The 25,607-nt window shown below is 37.7% G+C and overlaps 2 protein-coding genes across 9 annotated transcripts in view; both read left to right on the plus strand.

Annotated features, from left to right (window-relative positions):
* The window catches only part of PSMC6 (proteasome 26S subunit, ATPase 6), a 29,841-nt gene extending 11,284 nt beyond the window's left edge, over positions 1–18,557 (plus strand). For 4 of the 6 annotated variants that reach the window (XM_045900866.3, XM_064571072.1, XM_045900867.3 and 1 more), the window contains 10 exons: positions 1,230–1,297; positions 1,949–2,063; positions 4,759–4,846; positions 6,415–6,476; positions 6,564–6,687; positions 7,038–7,099; positions 8,920–9,040; positions 9,183–9,263; positions 13,198–13,269; positions 18,048–18,557. In XM_045900866.3, the coding sequence (XP_045756822.1) occupies positions 1,230–1,297; positions 1,949–2,063; positions 4,759–4,846; positions 6,415–6,476; positions 6,564–6,687; positions 7,038–7,099; positions 8,920–9,040; positions 9,183–9,263; positions 13,198–13,269; positions 18,048–18,166 (912 nt within the window). In that variant the 3' untranslated portion in view covers positions 18,167–18,557. Of the gene's footprint in view, positions 1–1,229; positions 1,298–1,948; positions 2,064–4,758; positions 4,847–6,414; positions 6,477–6,563; positions 6,688–7,037; positions 7,100–8,919; positions 9,041–9,182; positions 9,264–11,794; positions 11,909–13,197; positions 13,270–13,647; positions 13,939–18,047 lie in introns of those variants that run through there. The other 2 variants (XR_006795065.3, XM_064571071.1) reach the window with 2 other exon arrangements.
* Positions 18,558–20,663: 2,106 nt separating this feature from the next.
* Positions 20,664–25,607, plus strand: part of STYX (serine/threonine/tyrosine interacting protein) — a 37,874-nt gene continuing 32,930 nt past the window's right edge. For all 3 annotated transcript variants that reach the window (XM_045900869.3, XM_045900870.3, XM_064571075.1), the window contains exon 1: positions 20,664–21,053. In XM_045900869.3, coding sequence (XP_045756825.1) covers positions 20,997–21,053 — 57 coding nt within the window. In that variant the 5' untranslated portion in view covers positions 20,664–20,996. The remainder of the gene's footprint in view (positions 21,054–25,607) is intronic.

The following is a 25,607-nucleotide window of genomic DNA, read 5'->3' on the forward strand; positions in this document are numbered from 1 at the left end:
ACCCCGAAATCTAAGAATTTTAGAATTGGAAAATATCTCAGACCTTTTTTTTTTTTTTTAAGATTTTATTTATTTATTTGACAGAGCGAGAGATAGAGAGAGCAGGAACACAAGCAGGGGGAATGGGAGAGGGAGAAGCAGGCTTCCCCCTGAGCAGGGAGCCTGATGTGGGGCTCGATCCCAGGACACTGGGATCATGACCCAAGCCGAAGGCAGACGCTCAATGACTGAGCCACCCAGGCGCCCCCTATCTCAGACCATTTTATTTTAATGTCTTTTTTGAAGAGACTTAGACCCTGTCAATTACTTATGTTTTATATTTAAACATTCAGAAATGTTACTCAAAGACTTTTCTGTAGCCTAAGTTGATTTTGTATGAGTTCGTTTAGATTAGAATAGGCAAATTGAAATAACTGCAAATTTCATTTTGCTGTCATAAAAAATGCCAACAAATAATAACCCAGGTGCCCCCAAAGCTATAGTTTTTAAAATAAATCTAAAGGGCATAGTACCAAAGTAACACTGTACATCTTTTTTTTTTTAAGATTTTATTTATTTATTCATGAGAGACAGAGAGAGAGAGGGAGAGGCAGAGGGAGAAGCAGGCTCCCAAGGAGCAGAGAGCCCGATGAGGGACTCGATCCCAGGACCCTGGGATCATGACCTGAGCCGAAGGCAGATGCTTAACACTGTACATCTGAAACTTAAACTTACACAATGTTATGTGCCAAATTTATTTAATAAAAAATAAATAAAAATAGACTTTAAAAGAAAAAAAAAATAAAGGGCATACCTTTAAAGTGCTTCCCTTTCCTTCCCCCAAAATGTTCACTTAGAGATTTCTGTATAAATACTTTGGTACCAATTGCCAAAGTCATTATACTATAGTGCCTGAATCAAAATAATGAGCAAAACTGTATGAAATAGCCTTTGAAAGTAAAATACTAATACCCATTTCTTTCTTTAAAAATAAGGCCTTTTCCACCACAAACTTTATATATCAGTGATTTCACATTTCACCCTGAGATTGCATAAAGGGCATTCTTTTAAGGAAAATAACTTTGAATTATGACCTTTATAAGCCCGTCTGTCGGCATGGTGTTTATAATCTGATATTAGTGTTCTCTCTGAAGGGTGAAAGTAATTATCTGACTTCTAAATATTGTGCTCGTTAGAGTATTATTTCCCCTTTTAACTGTTACATAACACTTTTTGTTTTATAAAATTAGCTTGATAAAAGTAAGCTGAAGCCAGGAACAAGAGTTGCTTTGGATATGACTACACTAACTATCATGAGGTAGGTTTCTTATTCTATTTATTTTACTTTTATTTTAACAGAGGGAAGATTTTAGCCAAGATATATGCTTCTTTGGGGGGTGGAGGGACGGGGTAACTGGGCGATGAGTATTAAGGAGGGCATGTGTGGTGATGAGCACTGGGTGTTCTACTCAACTAATGAATCGTTGAACACTTCATCAAAAACTAATGATGTACTCTATGTTGGCTAATTGAACATAATTAAAAAAAACCCCAAATACATGCTTTTTTTTTTTTTTAAGACTTTATTTATTTATTTGAGAGAGAGAGGTGTGTGCATGAGTGGGGTGGGGGGGTGTTGGGGGTGGGAAGGGCCCAGGGAGAGGGAGAAGCAGACTCCCTGCTGAGCAGGGAGCCTGAAGTGGGGCTCTATTGCAGGACCCTAAGATCATGACCTGAGCCAAAGGCAGATGCTTAACTGACTGAGCCACCCAGGTGCCCCCAAAATATATGCTTTTTGAGATCAATGAGTATCTTGCCGTTTTTCCCCTTTTACTAATTTCTATTTAATGTAAATGCATTTTTAGGAGATCATCTACAAGTGCTTGCATAAGCAAGTCATTTATACTCTGTCTATAGGCTGAGAGAAAATACATCTTGTAAAAGAAAAATACATATCTTATCATTATAGATATTTGCCACGAGAGGTGGATCCATTGGTCTACAACATGTCTCATGAGGACCCTGGGAATGTTTCTTATTCTGAGATTGGGGGACTATCAGAACAGATTCGGGAATTAAGAGAGGTTGGTAGTGTATGCTTTGTTCTCTGAACTTACTAATAGATAGTACTGGTTTTAAGACACCCAAAGGGAGAAAGAATGAAAGATTACTTTGTCCAAATAGTGGTTACTCAATATTATACATTTAAAATCTTGCTGAGAGAAAAATAGCACTGAATTTCTAGCTATGAAAATTATAGGTATTGTTAATTTGGAGATAATTTGGTGTTAGAAAACCCTGCTCTTTTTGTGACAAAAAAAGAAAAAAAAAGCTAATAATTGATATAAATCTAATGCCCATGCCATTTGTGGTTTGGTTATCATAGGTTACTGGGGTCAGAGTACATTTGGATCGTGTGTAATACAGTTTTTCCCAGAACCTTATTAATGTTAGCTTCCCATCCTTTTTTTTTTTTTTTTTTTTTTTAAAGATTTCATTTATTTATTTGAGAGAGAGAATGAGAGACAGAGCACATGAGAGGGGGGAGGGTCGGAGGGAGAAGCAGACTCCCTGCCGAGCAGGGAGCCCGATGCGGGACTCGATCCCGGGACTCCAGGATCATGACCTGAGCCGAAGGCAGTCGCTCAACCGACTGAGCCACCCAGGCGCCCTAGCTTCCCATCCTTAAAGTAAGTTACCTGTACCTTAAATTTTTTTTTTTAAGATTTAAAATTTTTTTTTTTTTAAGTAATCTCCACATCTAATGTGGGGCTCAGATTCACAACCCCAAGACTAAGAGTCGCATGCTTCACCAGCTGAGCCAGCCAAGTGCCCCTGAACCTTAAATATTTTGTTTTGATAAAGCTGTTTGCTGCCATTTAAGAAAAATATTGGCTTTAGGTAGCTTAAACCTTTTAAACTCTTGGGTGAAGAATCAAATCAGGATTTCCTTGCTTCATAGCACAGATGGCTTCTTAACAATTCTCCTTTTTTCATTTTTTATTTTTAAAGACTTTATTTATTTGACAAGAGAGGCACAGCGAGAGAGGGAACACAAGCAGGGGGAGTGGGAGAGGGAGAAGCAGGCTTCCCACCAACCAGGGAGCCTGATGCAGGGCTGTTCTGGGACCATGACCTGGACCAAAGGCAGATGCTTAACGACCAAGCCACCCAGGCACCCTGTCCTTTTTTTTTTTTTTTTTAAAGATTTTTAAAATTTATTCATTTGAGAGAGAGCATAAGCAGAGGGGAGAGGGAGAAGCAGACTCCCCACTGAGCAGGAAGCCTGACGCGGGCCTCGATCCTAGGACCTGGAGACCATGACCTGAGCTGGAGGCAGACACATAACCATCTGAGCCACCCAGGCGCCCCAACAATTCTCTTTAAAGCAAATTACATTGTCCTATTGGTTTCATCTTAATTGAGGATGGAAATGTTTAGGAATAAATGAGGATAGTTAGTATGGCTTATATCATCTGATTTAAGTGCTAAGCCAGTAGTTTGCAGACATTAGCATATTAAGTTTTCTGGAACTCTTATTAAAGATACGGATTCCTAGGCTCTCTGCATGATTTTGATGCAGTAGATTGGGGGTGGGACACAGGAGTTAGCATTTAAACAAGCATTCCAGGTGATTATGAAACCAAATTGTTTTGACCATACTTGAGGAAGGACTAGCATCATTACAAATAAAAGTCTATTCTCACTTTGTAGTTAATGAAAGGGCAGCAGAGGAAGAATGAGTGCTTCATGGAACTGTGAGATCTTGTCTTTTACAGTGATTTGCTGCATCAGCCATAGAAGCAGAAAGTCTTTGTGTGTGTGTCTCTCTCTCATACACACACACACCCCCCCCACAAAACATGCACATGCAATACTCTCTTCCATCTGCAGACGCTAAGAATATTGATTTCTTACACTTTTTGTTTATTTTAATCATACCTGGTGGACATGACTCTTCAATAGAAGCTTATTTCTCAAGTTACTGGTACTATAAGGAGTTTAATTTGGGCAGTCACACCCTCAATTTTTCTATTATCCAGCTTTTTTCTTTCTTTTTTTTTTATTCTCCAGCTTTCTTTGCTTGAATCAATCTTAGTAGGAGATTGAGAGCAGAATATATGGTTCTTTTTTTTTTAAAGTTTATTTTTTTTCATAATCAACACCCGTTGTAGGGCTTGAACTCACGATCCCAAGATTTAAGAGTCACATGCTGTCCCAACTGAGCCAGCCAGGTGCCCTGAAATATGATTCTTTTAAGGCTGCTATGACAAAATGACAGTATGAAAATTTTATATGCCTTTTCTCCTAATGGCAGTCCTAACTTACTAAATTTCCCCATTTTATAATTATTTTGTGTTGTAGTCCCAAATGCAAAATAATACAGATCTTTTTTGTTTTTTCTTTTTTGCTTACCTGACTTTTTTGTAGTGTGATTTTTCATTGAGGCTTAATTTACATTCAGTAAAATGCACAGATTTTAAGTGTACAATTCAAATATGTTTTGATAAATTAGGTGCTTGTGTAACCATCACTTTAGTCAAGTGTATAGTTTGTTAAAAGAGCTACAGACTTTTTAATTTTTACATAATTAAAAAAATATCTCTTAAATCTACCTGAAGAATAACCTCTAGTAAATGGCTTTACATAGCATGGAATTTTAGATCTATTATGAATTATAATGTATATATCTAACTATGCTGATATTTCACTTAAAGTATTTTAAAGTTCATCAAAATCTTTACTGACTTTTTAAGAAACAGTCAACTTCTTTTCTAGGTGATAGAATTACCTCTTACAAACCCAGAATTATTCCAGCGTGTAGGAATAATACCTCCAAAAGGCTGTTTGTTATATGGACCACCAGGTTAGTGTTGAATTATGTCTGACCTACTAATAAATGAATGAATTAAGGAATAAAAAAAGTAAGGTGAAAATTTAATGTGGGCTATTTTAGCCTACACTCTGTTTAGAGTAAGGAAGAAATAGGAGATGTCTGTCTACTATTCTCTCAGGTATGCTTAGTCCTTTTGTGCCTCATAGGATGTGCATCTTAACATGCCATATGATTCTGGTGCATTGGTCCTGTGTGGTTCACAGACCTCTGGCTGTTCCTGAAACACTTCGAGGGAGTCTGCCAAGTCAAACCTTACTTCGATAATACTTAAGACGTTAGTTGCCATTTTCACTCTGTTGACTTCTGTGCTGATGGTGGAAAAGCAGTGTGGGTAAAACTGCTCATTCCATAGCATGAGTCAGTTAAGTCAGTGACATGAAATGGTACAAGTAGTCACTGTGTTATTGACTGCTCATACTTGCAGTATTTAAAAAAATGTGTTTCACTTTTAGTTGTTCTTGGTGAAGCCGTAAAAGTTATTTTTATTAAATCCTGATCTTTGAATAATGTTTTATATTCTATGTGATCAAATGGGAAATACATGTAAAGTATTTCTGTTGCATCCTGAATAGGATAGTTATCTCTAGGAAAAGCACTTGTGCCTTGAGTTGTCAGCTAAATTAGCTGCTTTTCATAGAATAGCATTTTTACTTGAAAACATAATTTACAGACATTCTGTCATTGTCAGACTGGTTTTTGATTATTCAGACTGGTTATTGCTTATCTGGCAAACCTTTTTTTTCAAAAATGAATGAAGTTAGCCTGTTACGTTAAAACAACTGACACCATCTGTAGCCAGTGATAAATTTGAGCTTTCAAATGAAAGGACTAGCATCATTATAAAACTTATAATGTTTTCAAAACTTATATCTGACAACTTTTTAAGCGAGTGCGCATGTGTAGGGATTGGGAGGAGGGGAAAGGGAAAAAGAATCTTAAGCAGGCTTCACACTCAACAGGGAACCCAACGCTGGGCTCCAGCTCACAACCCTAAGATCATGACCTGAGCTGAAATCAAGAGTTGGACCTTAACCAACTGAGCCAGGCGCCCCCATCTGAGAACTTTCTGATGTTAATACTTAAAAGATGAGATGAGATTGGTGATATTAACAAATGTGGCTTTTAAATATTATATAATGAAAAATGCCAACATTTGGAAGATTTTCATAACTCACTGAACCAGTAGTTTCCAAATAACCAATAGTTGTTGTTACAGTATCATGCATAGGTAAAAGATCCATTCATTATGCAGGATAGACCAATGATTATAATGTAACAGACTTCGGTAGTGTCTGTAAATAGGGGTTGATATATTTTTGAAGATATGTATTCAGCATGTTTAGAATTATAAGGGATATTTTGAATAAAATTTAAAATTTTAATATTGCAAGTTGAAGTGCTTTAGAATTTTAAATGGAAATTCTCTTTAGGATTTAGCTTTCATTTTGCAAAATTTACTGTCCAGAGGATAACATATAAAAGGCTTTTGAGAATTTGTTTTGCTTTCCATCTAATTAGGACTTCTTTTGTCATTTTAGGCACAGGAAAAACACTCTTGGCACGAGCTGTTGCTAGCCAGCTGGACTGCAATTTCTTAAAGGTAAAGGGAAGATTCTTTTTGTAGCTGTTGAAATTAAATTTTATTTGAATTGTCTTATGTTTACCTTCATGTTTTTCCTTTAATCAGGTTGTATCTAGTTCTATTGTAGACAAGTACATTGGTGAAAGTGCTCGTTTGATCAGAGAAATGTTTAATTATGCCAGGGATCATCAACCATGCATTATTTTTATGGATGAAATAGATGCTATTGGTAAGAATAACACCTTTTAAAGTTTATTTTGAACTTTTTTTGAAAGTGTTAGGAAATTTCTTAAAAATCTAAAGGAACCGCACTCCTTTACTTCTGATTGCAATTTGTGTGAAGTAGCAAAATGAATGTCACTTTAAAAAAAATTCTTAAGAAAGTTTAACCAGTTTTAATTTGACATTGACAAAAGAGAAACATCATACCAAAATCAATTCTAACTTTGTCAGTATAATTCTTACTATTTAATTTTTATCTTGATTTTTTAACTCCAGACACTATTATTCTGTCTTCTTAAATGATGGTTGTAGAAGAAAAGAGTAACTCATATGAGAGTTTCCATATCATTATTTTAGGTGGTCGTCGGTTTTCTGAGGGTACTTCAGCTGATAGAGAGATACAGAGAACTTTGATGGAGGTAATATTTGGTAAAGGGGGTTTAAAAAGAAGGCAGTGTGTATTAAATGAAAACATTGGATATTTGAAGGTCAAAATATGTAAAATGGTTTAAATGAAGAACACACTTAAGGGGTGCTGGGTGGCTCAGTTGGTTGAGTGTCCATCTCTTGATTTCAGCTCAGGTCATGATCTCAGGGTTATGGGATCAAGCCCCAAGTCAGGCTCCATGCTCAGCAGGGAGTCTGCTTGAGATTCTTTCCCTCTGCCCCTCCCCCTGCTCGCAGGCTTTCTCAAATAAATGAATAAATCTTAAAAAAAAAAACCACACTTAAGTATAAAATTTGAAAATATTGCCAGGAATAAACACATTTCTTTACCACAATCTCTAGTAAGAAAATGTCTATTTATTGGAAAGTAATAGGGGTATTTACAAAATTCTATATGATGTATAGCTATACTACTCCGTGTATTTTGAGCATACCAGCCATTCAGATATTTAAATTGTATATTCTTCTGATATTCACATACCAGAACGTGGTCTTGCACTAGTTTCATTAAGACATTTTATAAGTAATGGACGTATTGAAACTGGGGACAATAAATGAGTTACAATTATGAATGACTAAATCACTAAAATCACTAACATTTTCCTCTTGCTGAGAATAAGAAGAAACTATAAAATAGTTTTGATAATTGAAGAAGATGGATGATGGAATATTAGAATGTACATAAGGCCTTTCCCCACTCCAAATTCTGTGAAAGTGATGGCAAGATCCCAAACATTTTTCAGCTTCTACAAAGGAGCTAGGTAGCATAAGTAATAGTGTCAAATTCTCTCTCAGTAGGGGTATTTGAAAAGGACTCTTTATGAATTATAATGATCTACTCAAAATATATACAGTATTTTCAAATTAGTTCTATACTCCTGGAAACCTTCAATTGAAGTATTTTGAAACAACACAGATGCTAGTCTTTTTTTTCTTTTTTTTAAGATTTCATTTATTTGTCAGAGAGAGGGAGAGAGAGAGCACAAGCAGGGGGAGCAGCAGGAAGACGGAGGAGCAAGCTACCCACTGAGCAAGGAGCCCAATGCGGGACTCGATCCCAGGAGCCTGGGATCGTGACCTGAGCCGAAGGCAGATGCTTAAACGGCTGAGCCACCCAGGCATCCTGCACTGATGCTAATCTTACTCACGTAACTGATAATGTTGTCAGCTATCAGATATTTTTGGAAAAGAAATAGACGTATTGTTAAGCTAGCTATATTTTAGAGTTTGTTGAATGCAGTTAGGTTTTTCAATATTTATTCAAGAAAACTTTAGTAATTGAAGGAAATATGCTTAGTGTCTCAGTATTTCTACGTATAGTAGAATTATTTGAAAAGATATTTATTATCAGATTAGTAGAAATGTCATTGTATCTGGTAATCTGAATGTAAATTTTATGTTTGGCATACCGTAATACTGTATACGTTAGATTTTATTAATAATGTTTTTAAAAGTAACTATGAAAAAAATTTGAACGTTGGAAATCAGATCCAAATAGTTTAATTTTATAACACTTGGCTAGATGGAAACCTTCAGATTTATTAAAACTTTTTGATAGCTATAAGAAGGTACATTGTTCATTAATCTATCTCAGAACTTCAAGGCTGAAAAATCTATCCCTTTATATAAGAGAAAGAAGAGATAGTCCATCAAATGGTCATTCTGGAGGTGGCATACTATCTGTAGACAATGTATTTCATAGTATTAGACATATAGAAGATGTGTACTGTATATTTTTTAAAGGTTGGGATATTCTGTAAAAATCTGTCAATGATTTTTATAAATTTATTAGTTACTGAATCAAATGGATGGATTTGATACTCTACATAGAGTTAAAATGATCATGGCTACAAACAGACCAGATACACTGGATCCTGCTTTGCTTCGTCCAGGAAGATTAGATAGAAAAATACGTGAGTTAAAGTTCTTTACCTGCTGTATGTTCTCTTTGTCTATGTCCACTTCTCTTTCCATATCCCTTCCTCACCCCCTACTTTGTTTAAAAAAACAAAAAACCTAACTGCAAAAGAATTTCTTATAATTTTTTATTTTCAGATATTGATTTACCAAACGAACAAGCAAGATTAGATATATTGAAAATCCATGCAGGTCCGATTACAAAGCATGGTGAAATAGGTAAGGAAATAACCTATTTTATGTATATTTACATTGGGTAAGTGAAGCAAAATGCTACTAGATATCACTGATAGTCCACCAAATCTGGTTTTAAATTCAGCAAACAGGGGTGCCTGGGTGGCTCAGTCGTTAAGCGTCTGCCTTCGGCTCAGGTCATGATCCCAGGGTCCTGGGATCAAGCCCCACATCGGGCTCCCTGCTCAGCGGGAAGCATGCTTCTCCGTCTCCCTCTGCCCCTGCTTGTGTTCCTGCTCTCTCTGTGTTTCTCTCTGTCAAATAAATAAATTAAAAAAAGCTATAAAAAAATAAATAAATAAATTCAGCAAACATGGAGATCTTAAATTCAGCTAATATTTATTGAGCATCTTTTGTATGTTAGGAATTGTTCTAAGTGCTGGGGATATAACAGTGAACAAAACAGACAAACTCCTGCCTTATAGAACTCATATTCTTGTCAGAAAAGACAGACAAGGTCAGTAAAATGTTTAGTATATTAGATGATGATATGTGCTATGGAGAAAAATAAAGCAAGAAAAGGGAAATAGGTAATGCCAGGAGCCAGAATGAATAGATACATTTTTAAATGGAGGTGAGGTGGGGGAAGCAGAGGGAAGCCTTAACCAAGTAGGTGATTTTTAAGCAATGACCTGAAAAGGTGAAGGAACTAGGTATAGGTATTTGGGGGGAAATGATACAGAGGGAACAGCAAGAGAAAGACCTTGAAGCAGGTGTATGGCTGGAACATTGCAGGAGTAGCAAAGATGCCAAGGTGTCTTTGGCAGAGTAAATGGGACAGTGGTAGCAAGAGAAGTCATAGAAGTGATGGGAATCAGATTGTGTACAGCCTTATTGAGGTCATTGTGTAGGAACTTTGGCTTTTATTTTATTTTTTATTTTTGTCATTGGAAGATTGTGAGCAGAGGAATGATATGATCTTACCGTATGTTATTTTTAACTTTGTAGTGTAGAAAATTAGAAATACATACAAGTAGAGATAAGAGAATAACAAACTTCTAACCCTAGGTTACTCATCCCCTACCTAGCTTTAATAATTATTAACTCTTGGCCAATCTTGTTTCATCTGTAGTCTCTTCCACCTCTTACCTTCCTTCTGGATTTTTAAAAAGCAAATCCCAGGCATTGTATCATTTCATCTGTAAATATTTTGAAATTGACTTATGTTAAATAAGATCATCTGGTTGCATGTAGAGGGGCAAGGATAGAAACAAGAGGATCAGTTAGGAGGATATTTCAATAATCCAGGCAAAAGATGGTGGTGTGGTCCAAGGTGGTACCAGAGTCTTAAAATAATGAGATTCTGGACATATTTTGAGATTAGAGGTGACAGGGCTTGCTAATGAATCAGATGTGGAGTGTGAGCTAAAGAGAAGAACCAGGGAAGACTTAGATTTTTGACTCACACAACTAGAAAGATGGAGTTGTCATCAATTAAAATGGGGGAAGACTGGAAAGATTAGGTTTTAAAGGGGGAATAAGGACTTTGATTCTGAATATATTAAAAACGAGATGCCAATTAGATACCAAATAAAGATGTTGATTGGTAATTCTATATGCATCAATAGTTTATTGGGGTGGTCTATGCTGGTGATATAATTGTGATAATAACAGCATAAAATTATTTTTAAAGTCTTGGGATTAGATGAGATTTCTGAGGAAGTAAATGTGGAGAAGAGGTTCAACAACTGAGCTGAGATAATTCCAATATTGAGAAGTTGAGATGAAAAACCATCAAAGGAGACTGAGAAGGTATAGTCACAGGGGAATTAAACCAGGAGCTGGTGATGTCCTGGAAGATAAATGAAGAAATTGTTACAAGGAGGGAGTAATTTTCTGTTAAATGCTGACAGTGGGTCAGAAAAAAAGACTTCTGAGAATGGACCTTTGGATTTACTATGTGGAGATGATTGGTGACGTTATCAAAGCAATTTCTTTGGAGCAGTGAGTGTAAGAGCCTACCTCAGATGGGTTTCAAGGAGACTGTAGGGAGAGGCTTTGAGTTCAGATTTTTTTTTTTTCCTCAAAGATTTTATTTTATTTATTCATGAGAGACAGAGAGAGAGAGAGAGGCAGAGGGAGAAGCAGGCTCCCAAGGAGCAGGGAGCCCGATGCGGGACTCGATCCCAGGACGCTGGGATCATGACCTGAGCCGAAGGCAGACGCTTAACCATCTGAGCCACCCAGGCGCCCAGTTCAGATATTCCTTTCAAGGAGTTCTGCAGCAAAGGGAGAAGAGAAGAAATGTAGCTGTAGTGGAAATGGAGATGAAGATTTGGAGGAGCTTTAAGATGGAAGAATTTACAACACGTTTTAATGCTAATGCGAGTGATCTAGGAGAGAGAGAGATTGGTGATGCACTTTCCTTGAAGAGAGGTTGGCCCTGTCTATGAGCATAGACTTTTCATTTATGAGAATAGGAGGAAAGGCAGAATAAATAGATGCTGATGATGATAGTATCTCAAATATGGCAAAAACTTGTAGAATTTTTCTTCTGAATGTGTTTATTTTCTCAGTGAAATAGGAAGCAGATTCAGAGTGAAGATGGGGAATTGTTAGACATTTGAGGACAGGAGAGAAATTATAAAATCGTTATCTTCAGAAGTGAGAGAGTGCACTCTAGGATAGAGGTCAGTGGGCCAAATTCTATCTGCCTTCTCTTCCTGTAAATAAAGTTTTATTGTAACAACCACTCCAGTTTGTTTATATATTGTCTGTGACTGGTTTCCCACTACAATATCAGAAATGAATAGTTTTGACAGAGACCACATGGCCTGCAAAGCCTAAAATATTTACTCTCCAGCCCATTACAGAAAATTTGCTGACTCCTTGACTGGGGGGTTATTATACTGTTCTAGTATAATTGCCAGGCAGCTTTACAAACCCTTAGAAATTAGTGGTCCAAAAATGATTACAAATAGTTGATTATTGCCTCTCACTAATTTTCTCATTGCTTATGTGAAAATAGTTTTGAGCTGGGAAGACTGAGCTAAACTAGGGATGCCAATTTTTTGGCATAGGTTTTTTTCAATACTGAGCTCTTGCTAGGTGCCAAATACTGTGCTAACCTTGGGAATCCCTGCTCTCAGGATGCTTACATGAACTTGAACCTGAATGAAAATTAATGAGTATCTGTCTAATTTCAAATAGAGATTGACATACTGTAGATGGCCTGACAAAGGGTATCTTATCAGAATTACACTGTAGTAGTCCATGCTGTCTCTTATTATTTCTCTCCTTATTCTGTATCAAGTCCTTAACTCCTATTCCAAACCAATAACTCTTTATTTCAAGTCTGTCATGTGGATAAAAAGGTTGCATAACCATTACTGTTATCATAGATCTGATACCTCACCACTTGGAGCTTGCACAGGAACCAGAAAAGCTAGCCATTTAAAATAGTTGTTTAAAAATATAGGATTAAAAATATGAAAATTATTTCTGATGACCATTTTTGGTATATTTTATATTAATGTCACTAAATTTCATTGTGGTTAACAGTTGGTTCTGAATGTTCTAGGTTTATTCAAATTAAAGATTTGGTTACAGTTTTTATAAGAGTCATGGCTTCACAGATAACTCAAGTTCATGTGTATATAACTTTCACTGCATAGAAACAGGTTAAGGTACTTTCAGATCTTGATGCTATTTCTTGGTTTTAAAGTTTCAGAAGTATAGTATTTCTGTTTAGTGCTGGTTTACTTAACAAAAGTATAATTTTTGGTGGTTAATATTGTGAAGGCCTTGCTAAATATTGTGGAGGAATGTTAACAGAGACGATGCCTAGTTGATCAAATTCAAAGCAAGCTCTGCAGTTAAGTTTTCCATATCAGCATAAATCAAGAAAAGGTCTAATTATTTTATTTTATTTTTTTATCTTTTTATTTATTTCTAATTTCCAATATTTTTTCCTAAACAGATTATGAAGCAATTGTGAAGCTTTCAGATGGCTTTAATGGAGCAGACCTGAGAAATGTTTGTACTGAAGCAGGTATGAATTTAAAGTGCAGTTTTTACTATTGATTTTGATTTGTTTAATTTGCTAAAACTGTGTTTGGGTTTATTCAAAAGCAGAGCCCGGGCTTTGCAAGGATATGGGTGCTTGGTTTTTTGAGAATTGATTCCAAGAAGCAGGAGAGAACAGACAAGTGAGTTGGAAAGAAGCAAAGCTATAATAAGGGTGCACCATTGAGGTAGATGCTGTAGACAGGGGGGGATTTGATTTGATGAGACCTCAGAGAAACAGAGAATGCCTTCCAGGATTACTTGGCTGAAATACAGAGACTGGAGCATTTCTTTACCAGCTCTCATCCTGCATGAGAATTTGCCCTGGGGGATGTTAACTCCTTTATACTTATGGATGCCTTAGGGCAGAATGTGGAAAGACCTGCATGTGATAGCATGCTGGCCCCCTGAAGTCTGAGACTGTACAGAACTGTCTGCCACACCTCTGGCTGAAATCAGACTGGGCCGGCACCAGAAGTAATCTGCTGCAAAACGGTAACATGTTTTCTGATACTAGTCTGTTAACAGTAAGCTTTGCAGGATTGATTTGTGAATTTTGTGATCATGCAACTTGTATAAAATTAATTTTTTTTTTAAAGATTTTATTTATCTGAGACAGAGAGAATGAGAGAGACAGAGAGCACATGAGAGGGGGGAAGGTCAGAGGGAGAAGCAGGCTCCCTGCCGAGCAGGGAGCCCGATGTGGGACTCGATCCAGGGACTCCAGGATCATGACCTAAGCCGAAGGCAGTCGCCCAACCAACTGAGCCACCCAGGCGCCCTAATTTTTTTTTTTTAAAGATTTTATTTATTAGAGAGAGAGAGAACAGGGGAAGGGCAGAAGGAGAAGGGAGGCTGAGCAGGGAGCCTGTCCTCTGGGGATTGATCACAGGACCCTGGGATCATGACCTGAGCTGAGGCAGATGCTTAACCTACTGAGCCACCCAGGCACCCCAAATGTAATTGTTTTTTAATACAATTTTCTCTGTGGATTGTATGATCCTATTTTTATTTTATTTCTGGTACCAAGTGGCTTTAAAACCATAGGTAAGAGTCATTTAGTCGTCTTCCACACAGAATCTTAAAATTAAAAAAATTAGTGGTACCTGGGTGGCTCAGTTGGTTAAGCGTCCAACTCTTGATCTCAGCTCAGGTCCTGATCTCAGAGTTGTGAGTTTATTATAATAATAATAAAAAAATTAAAAAAAATTTTTTTACAGTAGTTTTTATAGTTACTTTTCATAGGTTGTGGGTGAATACTTTTTAAGTATACAATATGTGATTTCCTCTTGTTTTTATATCACCTATAGCCTTATTTTAACATTTCTTATAAATTAAATAGTGTTTAAAGATGTTGCTCAGACATGGCTTCTCTGTAATAGTATCTTCATTGGGTATATTGTGACTCAGTATCTAGATCAAAAATCTGCAGGTCTAGAAACTCTCTCAGTACAGATCAGAGTACATCATGCTCACAAAAGACTTACTAATACACAAAAAATGTTATGTGGTAAACTTGCATGTGGCTTGAACTATTTGGAATAACTTACGACATTCTCTTCCCAAAATCTATACTGGACCAAATTACTAGAGTACTGCTTTGGTAAAACTGGAATCCAAACAAAAGCAATGTCATAATCCTAAAGGTTGATACCATCAAATTATGATATTTGCTTTTTTTTCCCATTTTATTTATTTATTTATTTTTATTGTTTTTTAAAGATTTTATTCATTTGAGAGAGACAGAGAGAGCACAAGTAAGGGGAGAGGCAGAGGGAGAGGGAGAAGCAGACTCCCCGCTGAGCTGGGAGCCAGACATGGGGCTCGATCCCCAGGACCTGGACATCATGACCTGAGCCAAAGGCAGATGCTTAACCATCTGAGCCACCTATTATTGAGAAATAATTTACATATATCACCACATAAGTCTTTGTTGTACAGCATGATGGTTTGATTTTTATTTATTGGGTAATGATTACCACAGTAGCTCAGCTAACATTTATCTTCTCATAGAGATACAATTAGAAAAAAGGAAAAATGAGGTGCCTGGGTGGCTCAGTCATTAAGCGTCTGCCTTCAGCCCAGGTCATGATCCCAGGCTCCTGGGATCGAGCCCCGCATGGAGCTCCCTGCTCGGCAGGAAGCCTGCTTCTCCCTCTCCCACTCCCCCTGCTTGTGTTCCTTCTCTTGCTGTGTCTCTCTCTGTCAAATGAATAAAATCTTTAAAAAAAAATAAAGGAAAAATAGTTTCTCCTTGTAATAAGAACCCTTAGGATTTACTCTCTTTCCTATATATCATATAGCAATATTAGCAATAGTCATCATGTTGTACATTACATCCCTGATACTTATTCCATAACTAGAAGTTTGTACCTCACATTTTTTTTTAAAAAAGTTATTTTTAGCTGGGGTGCCTGGCTGACTCAGTAGGTAGAGCATGAACTCTTGATCTCTGCATCATGAGTTCAAGTCCCATGTTGGGTATAGAGCTTACTTAAAAAATATATATATAATATATATATGTGTATATATATATTATATTTTAGCTGTTTCCAGTAAAGAGCTATAACTTCTTTGTGGATTACAATTTTAGTTTTTTAAATGGCCTGGGATATTCATATTTGGAGACACAGAAATTCTTTGGTTTTCTTTTTATTAGACTTCATTAGACTTCAAGCCTTTTATGCTAACATATCTTTCTGTAATTGAAAATAAACTTGATTCAGTTATATTTGTCTTTTCCATTGAAATCCTGAGATTATCATCCTTTTTGGATTAGAATGTATCTCACATTTGGTCATTCACTAAACAATGATTTGGAAATAGTCATTCACAAAGTTTGGAAAAATCACTTACCTACTTTAGTTGTAATTTTAAAACAGGTTTTAAAACTTCACTATTAAAAGACTAGAAATTCCTGGGGCACCTGGGTGGCTCAGTCGTTAAGCATCTGCCTTTGGCTCAGGTCATGATCCCGGGGTCCTGGGATGGAGCCCGGCATTGGGCTCCCTGCTCCGCGGGAAGCCTGCTTCTCCCTCTTCCACGCCCCTGCTTGTGTTCCCCCTCTCTCTGTGTCTCTGTCAAATAAATAAATAAAATCTTAAAGAAAAAAAAGATTTAAAAGACTAGAAATTTCCATTCACCTGATTTCTGAGTACAACATAGACTATTTCCAAGACTATATAGAAATCTTGAAAGGAAAGATAGAAAGTAACCCTTAAAATTTCCTCTTCCACTGATTGTATGTAAGTGAAAGTCAATATAAGCAGATCTTCAATGAAAATATTAGTAGGATTCATTTAATTAGCAGATAGTGATAACTTACTAGCGTTAGCTTATGAAATTAGGATTGTCTCAAAATCTTGGACCCATATCTATTATAATACCTAATGTTTCAAAAAACACACACACAAAACTTTTACCCCTTTATCAAGTAGTATTTGACAAGTAACTTATCAATAACTTGAGTTTTCCAAGTTTGTGATACTTGAATATCAAAGTATATAAAAATATCGATTTGTACATAAATAAGGTAAATTTTAATATGTGAATAATGGCATTGGTTTTTGATATAAAGCCAAGTGTTGACTTTTTTTAATTCCTATTCTCTAAACTTTTGATTATTAACAAGGAAAGACTATCAAAATTACTGGAGGTGTTTTGTGTTTTTCCAAATCATACATGTGTTCCCTCCTTCCAGGCAATCGTTGCCTATAGAGTTAAGAAGCTACTGCTTAAAATGTGTTTTGTTGATAGTTGAGTTGTGTTTATTTTGCTTTTTCAGAATGTCATTGGATACAGGGACTGTGTGAGCTAGATTTTAAATATCCAGATAGTTGTCTCATTGTTGTCTAGCTATTGGTTTGGAAAATAATGCTCAGTATAGTTAAGTAATTGAACAAGGATGGTTGTTTTGTTTTTTTTGTTTTTAAGATTTTATTTATTTATTCATGAGAGACAGAGAGAGAGAGAGGCAGAGGGAGAAGCAGGCTCCCAAGGAGCAGGGAGCCCGATGCTGGACTTGATCCCAGGACCCTGGGACCATGACCTGAGCCGAAGGCAGACGCTTAACCATCTGAGCCACCCAGGCGCCCAAGGATGGTTGTTTTTTAACAGATTAGAGCTACTGGCTCAGAAGTAGTAAATCTAGGCTCCTTCACATTTTTTCTGTAGGTTAGTTTTTGTAAAAAACATTTTTTTGAGATATAATTGACAAATAGCATTATGTTAATTTCAGGTGTACAGCATAATTATTTGATATTTGTTTTTATTGTGAAATAACCCCTACAATAAATCTAGTTAACATCCATCACCACATGTAGTTAACAAGGTATTTTTTCTTGTGATGAGAACCTTTAAGATTGACTCCGAGCAATTTTCAAATATACAATACAGTATTTTTTTTTTTTAAAGATTTTATTTACTTATTTGTCAGAGAGAGAGAGGAGCAGCAGGCAGAGGGAGAAGCAGGCTCCCTGCTGAGCAGGGAGCCCAATGTGGGATTTAATCCCCAGGACCCTAGAATCATGACCTGAGCCAAAGGCAGATGCTTAACTGACTGAACCACCCAGGCATCCCTACAATACAGTATTATTAAGTCGTGTCACCATGCTGTATATTGCATCCTCAGGACTTATTTTATAATTGGAAGTTTGTGCCTTTTGACTATCTTCACCCATTTTGCCCACCCCCCCTTAGTTTTCTTCTAATTAACAAATTATTCACATATTATATACAGCAGTCATGTTGTTTTATTCTCCACAGGTATGTTTGCAATTCGTGCTGATCATGATTTTGTAGTACAGGAAGACTTCATGAAAGCAGTCAGAAAAGTGGCTGATTCTAAGAAGCTAGAGTCTAAGTTGGACTACAAACCTGTGTAATTTTCTGGAAGGTTTTTGATGGCTGCATGACAGATACCGGGCTCAATGTAAAAATAAAGTTAAGGAAAATAATGTATGTATTGGCAGTGATCTCATTAAATACATATGAATAAAAATAAGTATGAATAACATTGTAAAAATTAGTAATTCAGTAATTCTACTTTTAAGATTGGTACAGAAGAAATTTGTATGTTTGTTAATGTTGCATTTATTGCAGCAGAAGTTATAAGACTATGTTAAAGCTTTTCGTATTTGCTGTGTGAGCATTTTGTAAAACATTAAAAGTAGTTTGAAATAGTACAAGAGAGCATTTCTTATGACTTATTTTATATCATTTGTTTTCCTCATCCTAAAAAGTTGAATAAAATCTGTTTGATTCAGTTCTCCAACACATATTTTTGTCTTTTTTAAAAGTACATTTATTATAGTCCTTTAAATTCTTTAGTAAATAAACTATTTAATAACCAAAATGAGTTGTATTTAGATGATGGGCTTTTGAATTTTAAAACTGTACCCACACTCAGTGCTCCTAAGAGTTGTTATACAAAGCATAGACGTGAATGTCTATATTGATAATGGAAGGTCTTTGTTTACTCTTCACCTACTATGATTAGGCTGTGCGATAGTTAATTGAAAAAGTACATGCACATCCATAACCTTTTTTTAGATTATGATTAAAAGTAATATTTGCTAACAAATGTGACTTGGTTTTCTTGATTTATGTGAGATGATCGTTCCCTTTTTATTTTTTATTTATTTTTTTAAATTTTTATTTATTTATTTGACAGAGAGAGACACAGCGAAAGAGGGAACACAAGCAGGGGGAGAGGGAGAGGGAGAAGCAGACTCCCCGCTGAGCAGGGAGCCCGATGTGGGGCTCGATCCCAGGACCCTGGGATCATGACCTGAGCCGAAGGCAGACGCTTAACGACTGAGCCACCCAGGCGCCCCGATCGTTCCCTTTTTAGAATGTTAAGGTCTGGACCCTCTTCCCAGAAAAAGTCACACATACATACACACAATTTTGCATATACTAAAAGGAGATTTATTATTTTCCAAGCTCACCCATTGACTGTAGGTATCTATGGATACCAAGCTAAGAGTGTCTGATGTAGGGGATGTTGATGTCAGAAATGTTCAAAGCCAAAGTTCTGTTACCTACACACAATTCTTTTTATATCATGTGGAATTAAAGCCTTAACAAATTAAAATAGGAAATCATCATTGGGCATCAATTGAGATCTTATTAAAGGTGCTGTTTAAAAAAAACCAAATTGACTTCAGTTTAATAAAGACTAAAGAATGTATGATATATGATGTGGGTAATTATACAATCATTCTTCAAATTAAAAACTTACTAGCAGAGTATAGTGTGTCTTTTTATAACTTTAAGAGATAACAGTTTACATAGTGGTAGAGAAAACGGAGCACTCAAGCTAACCATCAAATAAATTACTGAACAAGTTCTATTTCTATATATGTTGGCAGTATGTTTCATAAAAATGACAATATAAAAATAATACGATGTTTGTCAAGGGGGTCTTGGTCAAATATCCATGTGATTCTTTTAACTTTGTTCATTGTAATTAGCAATTTCGTTAATGACTTTCTCACCTTTCTACTTTGGTGGTTTTTGTTTTTTTTTTTTAAAGAATCAGTTTGGTTTACAAATCTTGAAAGTTTAAGTGTGGATTCTTCTGCTTCTACGTTTGGTTTTCCTCATCTGTTTAAAAATAAAAAGGGTAACTATCTCCCTAGGCCCAGAGAAAGTACCCTGTACCTCACCTCTATTTATAATATAGTATTAACAGACTCAAACTCCTTTTTTAAAAGATAATGAAAGCCATGTAGTTTAATATATATAATTATATATAATATTAATATTTCAACATAAACTTAGAATGAAAGGGAGAGAGCTTCCTTCAGTATCATGTATATACTGAGTGAACTATCAGTTGTTTCTTGTTCTTAGGATTTTCTATTTGCCATTGTTTGAGATTTTCTAGTCATGTTCCCAAGTATTAAAAGTCCACCGTTTCAGTTTGCTTAAAAGTGATGGGTGTTTCATTTTCTGTGTAGCGTAACAGAGTTTTAAGATGAACTCTTCATTTATTACTCTTTTGGTTATAACCTCACCACAGATTGCGCCAGGATTCTGAGGGAAGAAACTACAGTTTTCCTTTCGGATGCCAGTTTCTGGTGGCTGTATGTTTTACCCGTTCTTGTACTACAGAAGGGCTTTGCGTCCCGTCTGGAAAGGGCAGAGGTGGTCTGGTTTCCCACTGCCTTTCCCAGGACATTCAGTCGTTCCCTCCCTCCTGCCGCAGCCCCACCTCCTCCACACCCGGTGAGCTTCGGCCGTTGCTCCTCCGAGGCCCCGCCCCCTGCGTCTGCGCTCTGGCGAAGGGGCGGGGCGGCGGCGCGCTGACACCTGGCGGCCGCGGGGGGCGGGCCGAAGGCAAGCGTGGGCTGGGATTGGCTGGGGCAGTGCGGGGAGGGCGGGGGAAGGAGGGGAGACGGTTGTAGGGCTTTTGCTGGTGCCCGAGCCTGTGCGGCCTGAGGGGCGCGGAGACTCAGGGGGAGGGAGACGGTAGCAGCATGGCGGCAGGGTATGAGCCGCCCAACCCTCCTCTTCCCCGCTGTCGCCGCCGTCGCCGCCGGAGTCGCTGGGACCCTTTAGTCTGCGTGTTTTAGTTGTAAGCCCGCTGCCCGCCCGTCAGTCCTCCGGTCCACCCGCCCTCCTTCCTTTCTCTGCCACTGGCAGCCCGAGGGTCGGGCGGGCCGGGTAACTCCCACTCCCACCCCACCCACAAGCCCCGGGGCCGGGACCATGGAGGACGTGAAGCTGGAGTTCCCCTCGCTCCCGCAGTGCAAAGACGACGCCGAGGTGAGTCTGTCCGGCGACTGCCACGCACAGGCCTCCCCGTGTGGCTCCTCGGCCGCGGGGCGACCCCAGGCCCCAACCGTCGAAGTCTCCAGCTCCACCGGAGCCCTGTTGCCTCCTGAGACCGTCCTGGGACCTCGGGGAGGAGCGTCCCGCTCTGGGGCGGTGTGCTTTGACCCTCACTCACTGAGTACCTTTTCCCCTCCTGAGACCCTGCGGAGGGGCTGCTGGGTCTGGTCGACTTAATTAAATGGGAAGGGCAAAAGCAGCCGTTTCTCCCCCAGGCTCGGTGTCTAGGACTTACTTTGAGTAAGGTTCCCCATTTTATTGACAAGGCAGTACGAGGGTAATGTTTTAAATCTCCATTTGAGCTATATTTTTGGTGTCATCGATTCGCTTGTGGGACACATGGCCCCACATGTGAAATAGATCTGGGGCCTGAACTTTCGAAGTGCACCTTCAAAAAGTTTTCCAAAGTAGTTGTTTTGTTTTTGTTTTTTTGAGGCAAAGCCTTGGCCCGCAGAATAAAATGTCACAAAGCTAGCACATTTGAATCTAAAAACTTGCCCTTTGGAGGGGAGTTGATACTGAGAATGAAATTCTTTATAACCTGTTCTCCTGATTTCTAAATCGGGATTCTTTGTACTCCACCTTACTTCTTCTTTGCCTAAAGTTTGTATTGAGTTTTTTCCCCCCATCTATTGCTAGTTTAAAATAAAATGGTGTTACACTCTACTAAATTAGAATTTTCTGAAGACTAAATTAGTAACAAGACAAGGATACTCAGGAGAAAAAAAAAAAGACCAGGATACTCGGTTATGCTCTAGTAGGATCAAGAAAGATTAAAATTTCTAGTTCTAAATACCTTAAAAATAATTGGAAAATAAGGCTGTATTTTTAAGAAACCATTCAGTTTATACCAGATATTCTTTTGAATATCTTTTGGGGTTCTCATTTTTTATTTGGAGGGATCCTTTGTGGTAGTAGTCTTTCAGAATTTCATATATTAATAGTAGGCTGTTAAATAGGAAAAAAAGTTGAATTTAGGTTATTTAAAAAAATAAATTTACACTTTTTTGTTTAATATGGAATAATGTGAATGAGGAATATGCTTTTTTCCTTAAAACGATCCAGTGATTTCAGTCTGGAAGCAGCCCTAAGACATAGTGTAGAGCATTCTCTCTTTTCAGGTGAAGAAATTGTAGCTTACTAAGAATAAGTGATATGCCAAGGTAACAGTAGTGTAAGACACAGTTGAGGACCTTGGTCTCTTGATTCCTAAAACATTGTTTTTAATGTATGTCAATTCTTCCCTTCTCTGATCTTAAAAATTCTAGTTTAAAATGTTTACAGACTTGCATTTGATCTTTTATTATGTATGTGTCTTATTCCTGTAAAAATTATAAAATCTTAACTGGGAATATAGCTTTCCTCTGCAAGGACAGAAGTAATGCTTAAATCCTAGTAGATAATGATGCAAATACTATTTACTGAAAGCCAGTTCATTCCTTTTTTCATAGCATTGGATGTTTGTTTTCTTTTTGGTTGCAAGTGACAAAAACCAACTCAGACTAGCTTAAACAAAAGGAGAAGTAAATCCAGAAAGGTAGGGGTGCAGCTGGTCTCAGGGACTTGACTAGACCGTATTATAATGCATCAGAACTGCCTCTGCCTCTACTTTCTCTCAGGGTTTCTGCTTGTACTCTGGCTTCTCCACAGATAAGGAGTTTGACTGTCGGTTCCTTCAAGGTCACACCCTTACAGAGCTTACACACTAAGGAGTAGTATCTCTCTAAGCTTCACAGGATTGGCTTAACCTAGCTCATGTGCCATCCTTTGGATCAGTACCTATAGCCAGAAAAGGGCGAATACAATGAGGAGCCCAGACTCACTTCTGTGGCCACGGGAGTGAAGTTCATCATTGGTAGCCCTCCTACCAAAACCATAGGAGCATTTCCACAGAAGATGGGGGTTGCTTTCTGGGCAGACAAAACTATAAATAACCATTAAATAGGGCATATAGTTACTCACGATAAACTAATAGAATGTTAATTTTCTTTTTTTTTTTTAAGATTTTATTTATTTATTTGAGAGAGAATGAGATAGAGAGAGCATGAGAGTGGGGAGGGTCAGAGGGAGAAGCAGACTCCCCGCTGAGCAGGGAGCCCAACGTGGGACGCGATCCTGGGACTCCAGGATCATGACCTGAGCCGAAGGCAGTCACCCAACCAACTGAGCCACCCAGGTGCCCCAGAATGTTAATTTTCTAATATCCCATGAGATTTAATGGTCAAATGGTCTCACACAGTTACGGTGACCAGCCAATAAAGTGTTCTTCCATCTAGGAAGTATTTCATGGAAACCTAAATTACAATCCAAATCTTGTTTTTGTAAAAATGGAATTCAAGTAGAGAAATTTTAATGCATGCTCTTAATGAATGATGTGATCAATCTTTGACAGCTTGATGATCCTGTCACCTCTATAAGAATATTACTTCCACATTTCTTGAAATACTAGTCGGGGCATTCTTTTAGGACAGTCCTAGCAAAAATTTAACTGTTCAGATTGGTTTGCAAAAAGATTGTCACTCCTTTGTTTAAAACTTTGCTGTGATTTCCCATTGATTTAAGGATGAAGTTCAAACCCTTAACGTCTGCAAGGTTGTGTGTGATCTGCCATCTGCCTGCCTTTCTAACCTCATTATGAGCTACTCTTCCCCTTGCTCCCTTCTCTGCCCTAGCCATGTTCATCTTCTCTTGGTTCCTGGAATGCTTTGGTTCCTCCCACCCTCCCACCCCCAACCAGGACTTTTGCGTTTGCCATTTTCCTCTCTGTGACTGCCAGCACTACCCTTGTCTTCACCCAATTAACTATTTGCTCTTGGTAAGTTAGATCTCACTCTAGGTATCATTTCTTGAGAAAAGTGTTCCCTGATTTTGCCAACTCCTCCTGCTCCCCTCTCCAACCCTCTCACCCCCTGCCCCAGAGTAGTTTAATCCTCCAGGTTTATAAGTCTCTGTAGCACTTGGTACTTTTATACCTACCTTGTAAAAGATACCATACTGGTAGTTTGGGTCAATGTCTATTTTCCATGATAGACTGAAATTTTCATAAGGGAGTTTATTCACCAGTATGTTCCTATCTTATTCCCCACCCTTTCTTGCACTTAACACACTGTCTGGTATATACCATGAGTTTAACAAATGTTTGTTGAATTAATGAAAGAATCTTGATTGGTTTTGGTAGTAGAGTCTTGTGACAGGATTATAGTAGTTTCTCTTTAGATGTGAAGAAAAGAGCAGCTTACACTGTCAACTTTTAAATAAATTAGTTGCATAGTTAGGGCTGTTGATTTTATAATTCAGGAATTAATGTTTTCAGATAGAAAGTGTAATATAATTTATTTCAGTTGCAGTTTGGCAACTTAAATGTTACTCTATTTTTCTTTCTCCTTTGTTTCCCATAGTACAGAATAAAAAATAGGAATTGCTTAATAGTTCTGATTGAGGATCCTTTAAATTTAGAATGGTGCTTTTTAAACCTGACTGTAGAGTAGAATCACCCAGGGGGCTTTTTAAAAAATAACTATTTCTGGACCCTACCATCACCTATTCTGATTTAACTGGTCTGAGATGGAGTCAGATAATTCTAGCTGCAGCCAGGTTTATGAGTAACTGACTTAAAAGGATCTTACTTGAATGCCCTTCTGTCTCTTGTTTTTAGAGTGAAAAACTCCTTTGTCCTTTGGTTGAAGCAAAACTTGAAATAGGGATGAGAATTAAAGGAAAGGGCTTATTATGAAGAGGGCTGTTTTTTTTAGAGAAGAGAAGCTCTAGTACTAATTTTTCTGTTTTGTGAAATGTCCCAGCTCTAGTATAGTATTCTGATGATTAATTTTTTCTCTGAACTGCTCCTCCCATCAACTAAAATTCATAATCTATTTTAGTATTTCTAAAGGTTATGTTTCATCTAGCCTGATCCATCTGAAAATAAGAATTAAGTTTTTATTTTATTTTATTTTAAGATTTTATTTATTTATTTGACAGAGAGATAGCACAAATAGGCAGAGAGGCAGGCAGAGGGAGAGGGAGAAGCAGGCTCCCCGCCAAGCAGGGAGCCCGATGTGGGACTCCATCCCAGGAGCCTGGGATCATGACCTGAGCCGAAGGCAGCCGCTTAACTGACTGAGCCACCCAGGCGCCCCAAGAATTAAGGTTTTAATTTATCTAATGGTTACAGCCTATATTTTTTGCTGCGTTTATTATTTACTGATCTTTGAACATTTTTCTATCCCCTAAGTGCAGTTTTATAGCTCATGTAATTGCATTTGTATGAGAAGAAAGGAGAGAACGTGAAAGATGTTTTAATATGCCATACCTTCTAGCTCATATTGATGATTGAAGGATTTTCACTTGTGAATTAATTTTCATCAGAAGCGTAGTGTTTTGGGGCGCCTGGGTGGCTCAGTCCTTAAGCGTCTGCCTTCGGCTCAGGTCATGATCCCAGGCTCCTGGGATCGCCCGCATCGGGCTCCCTGCTCAGTGGGAAGCCTGCTT

This window comes from Mirounga angustirostris, unplaced genomic scaffold, assembly GCF_029215605.1.
Source record: "Mirounga angustirostris isolate CCGP_5_RB_7025 unplaced genomic scaffold, mMirAng1.0.hap1 SCAF_9, whole genome shotgun sequence".
NCBI classification, from domain to species: Eukaryota; Metazoa; Chordata; class Mammalia; order Carnivora; family Phocidae; genus Mirounga; species Mirounga angustirostris.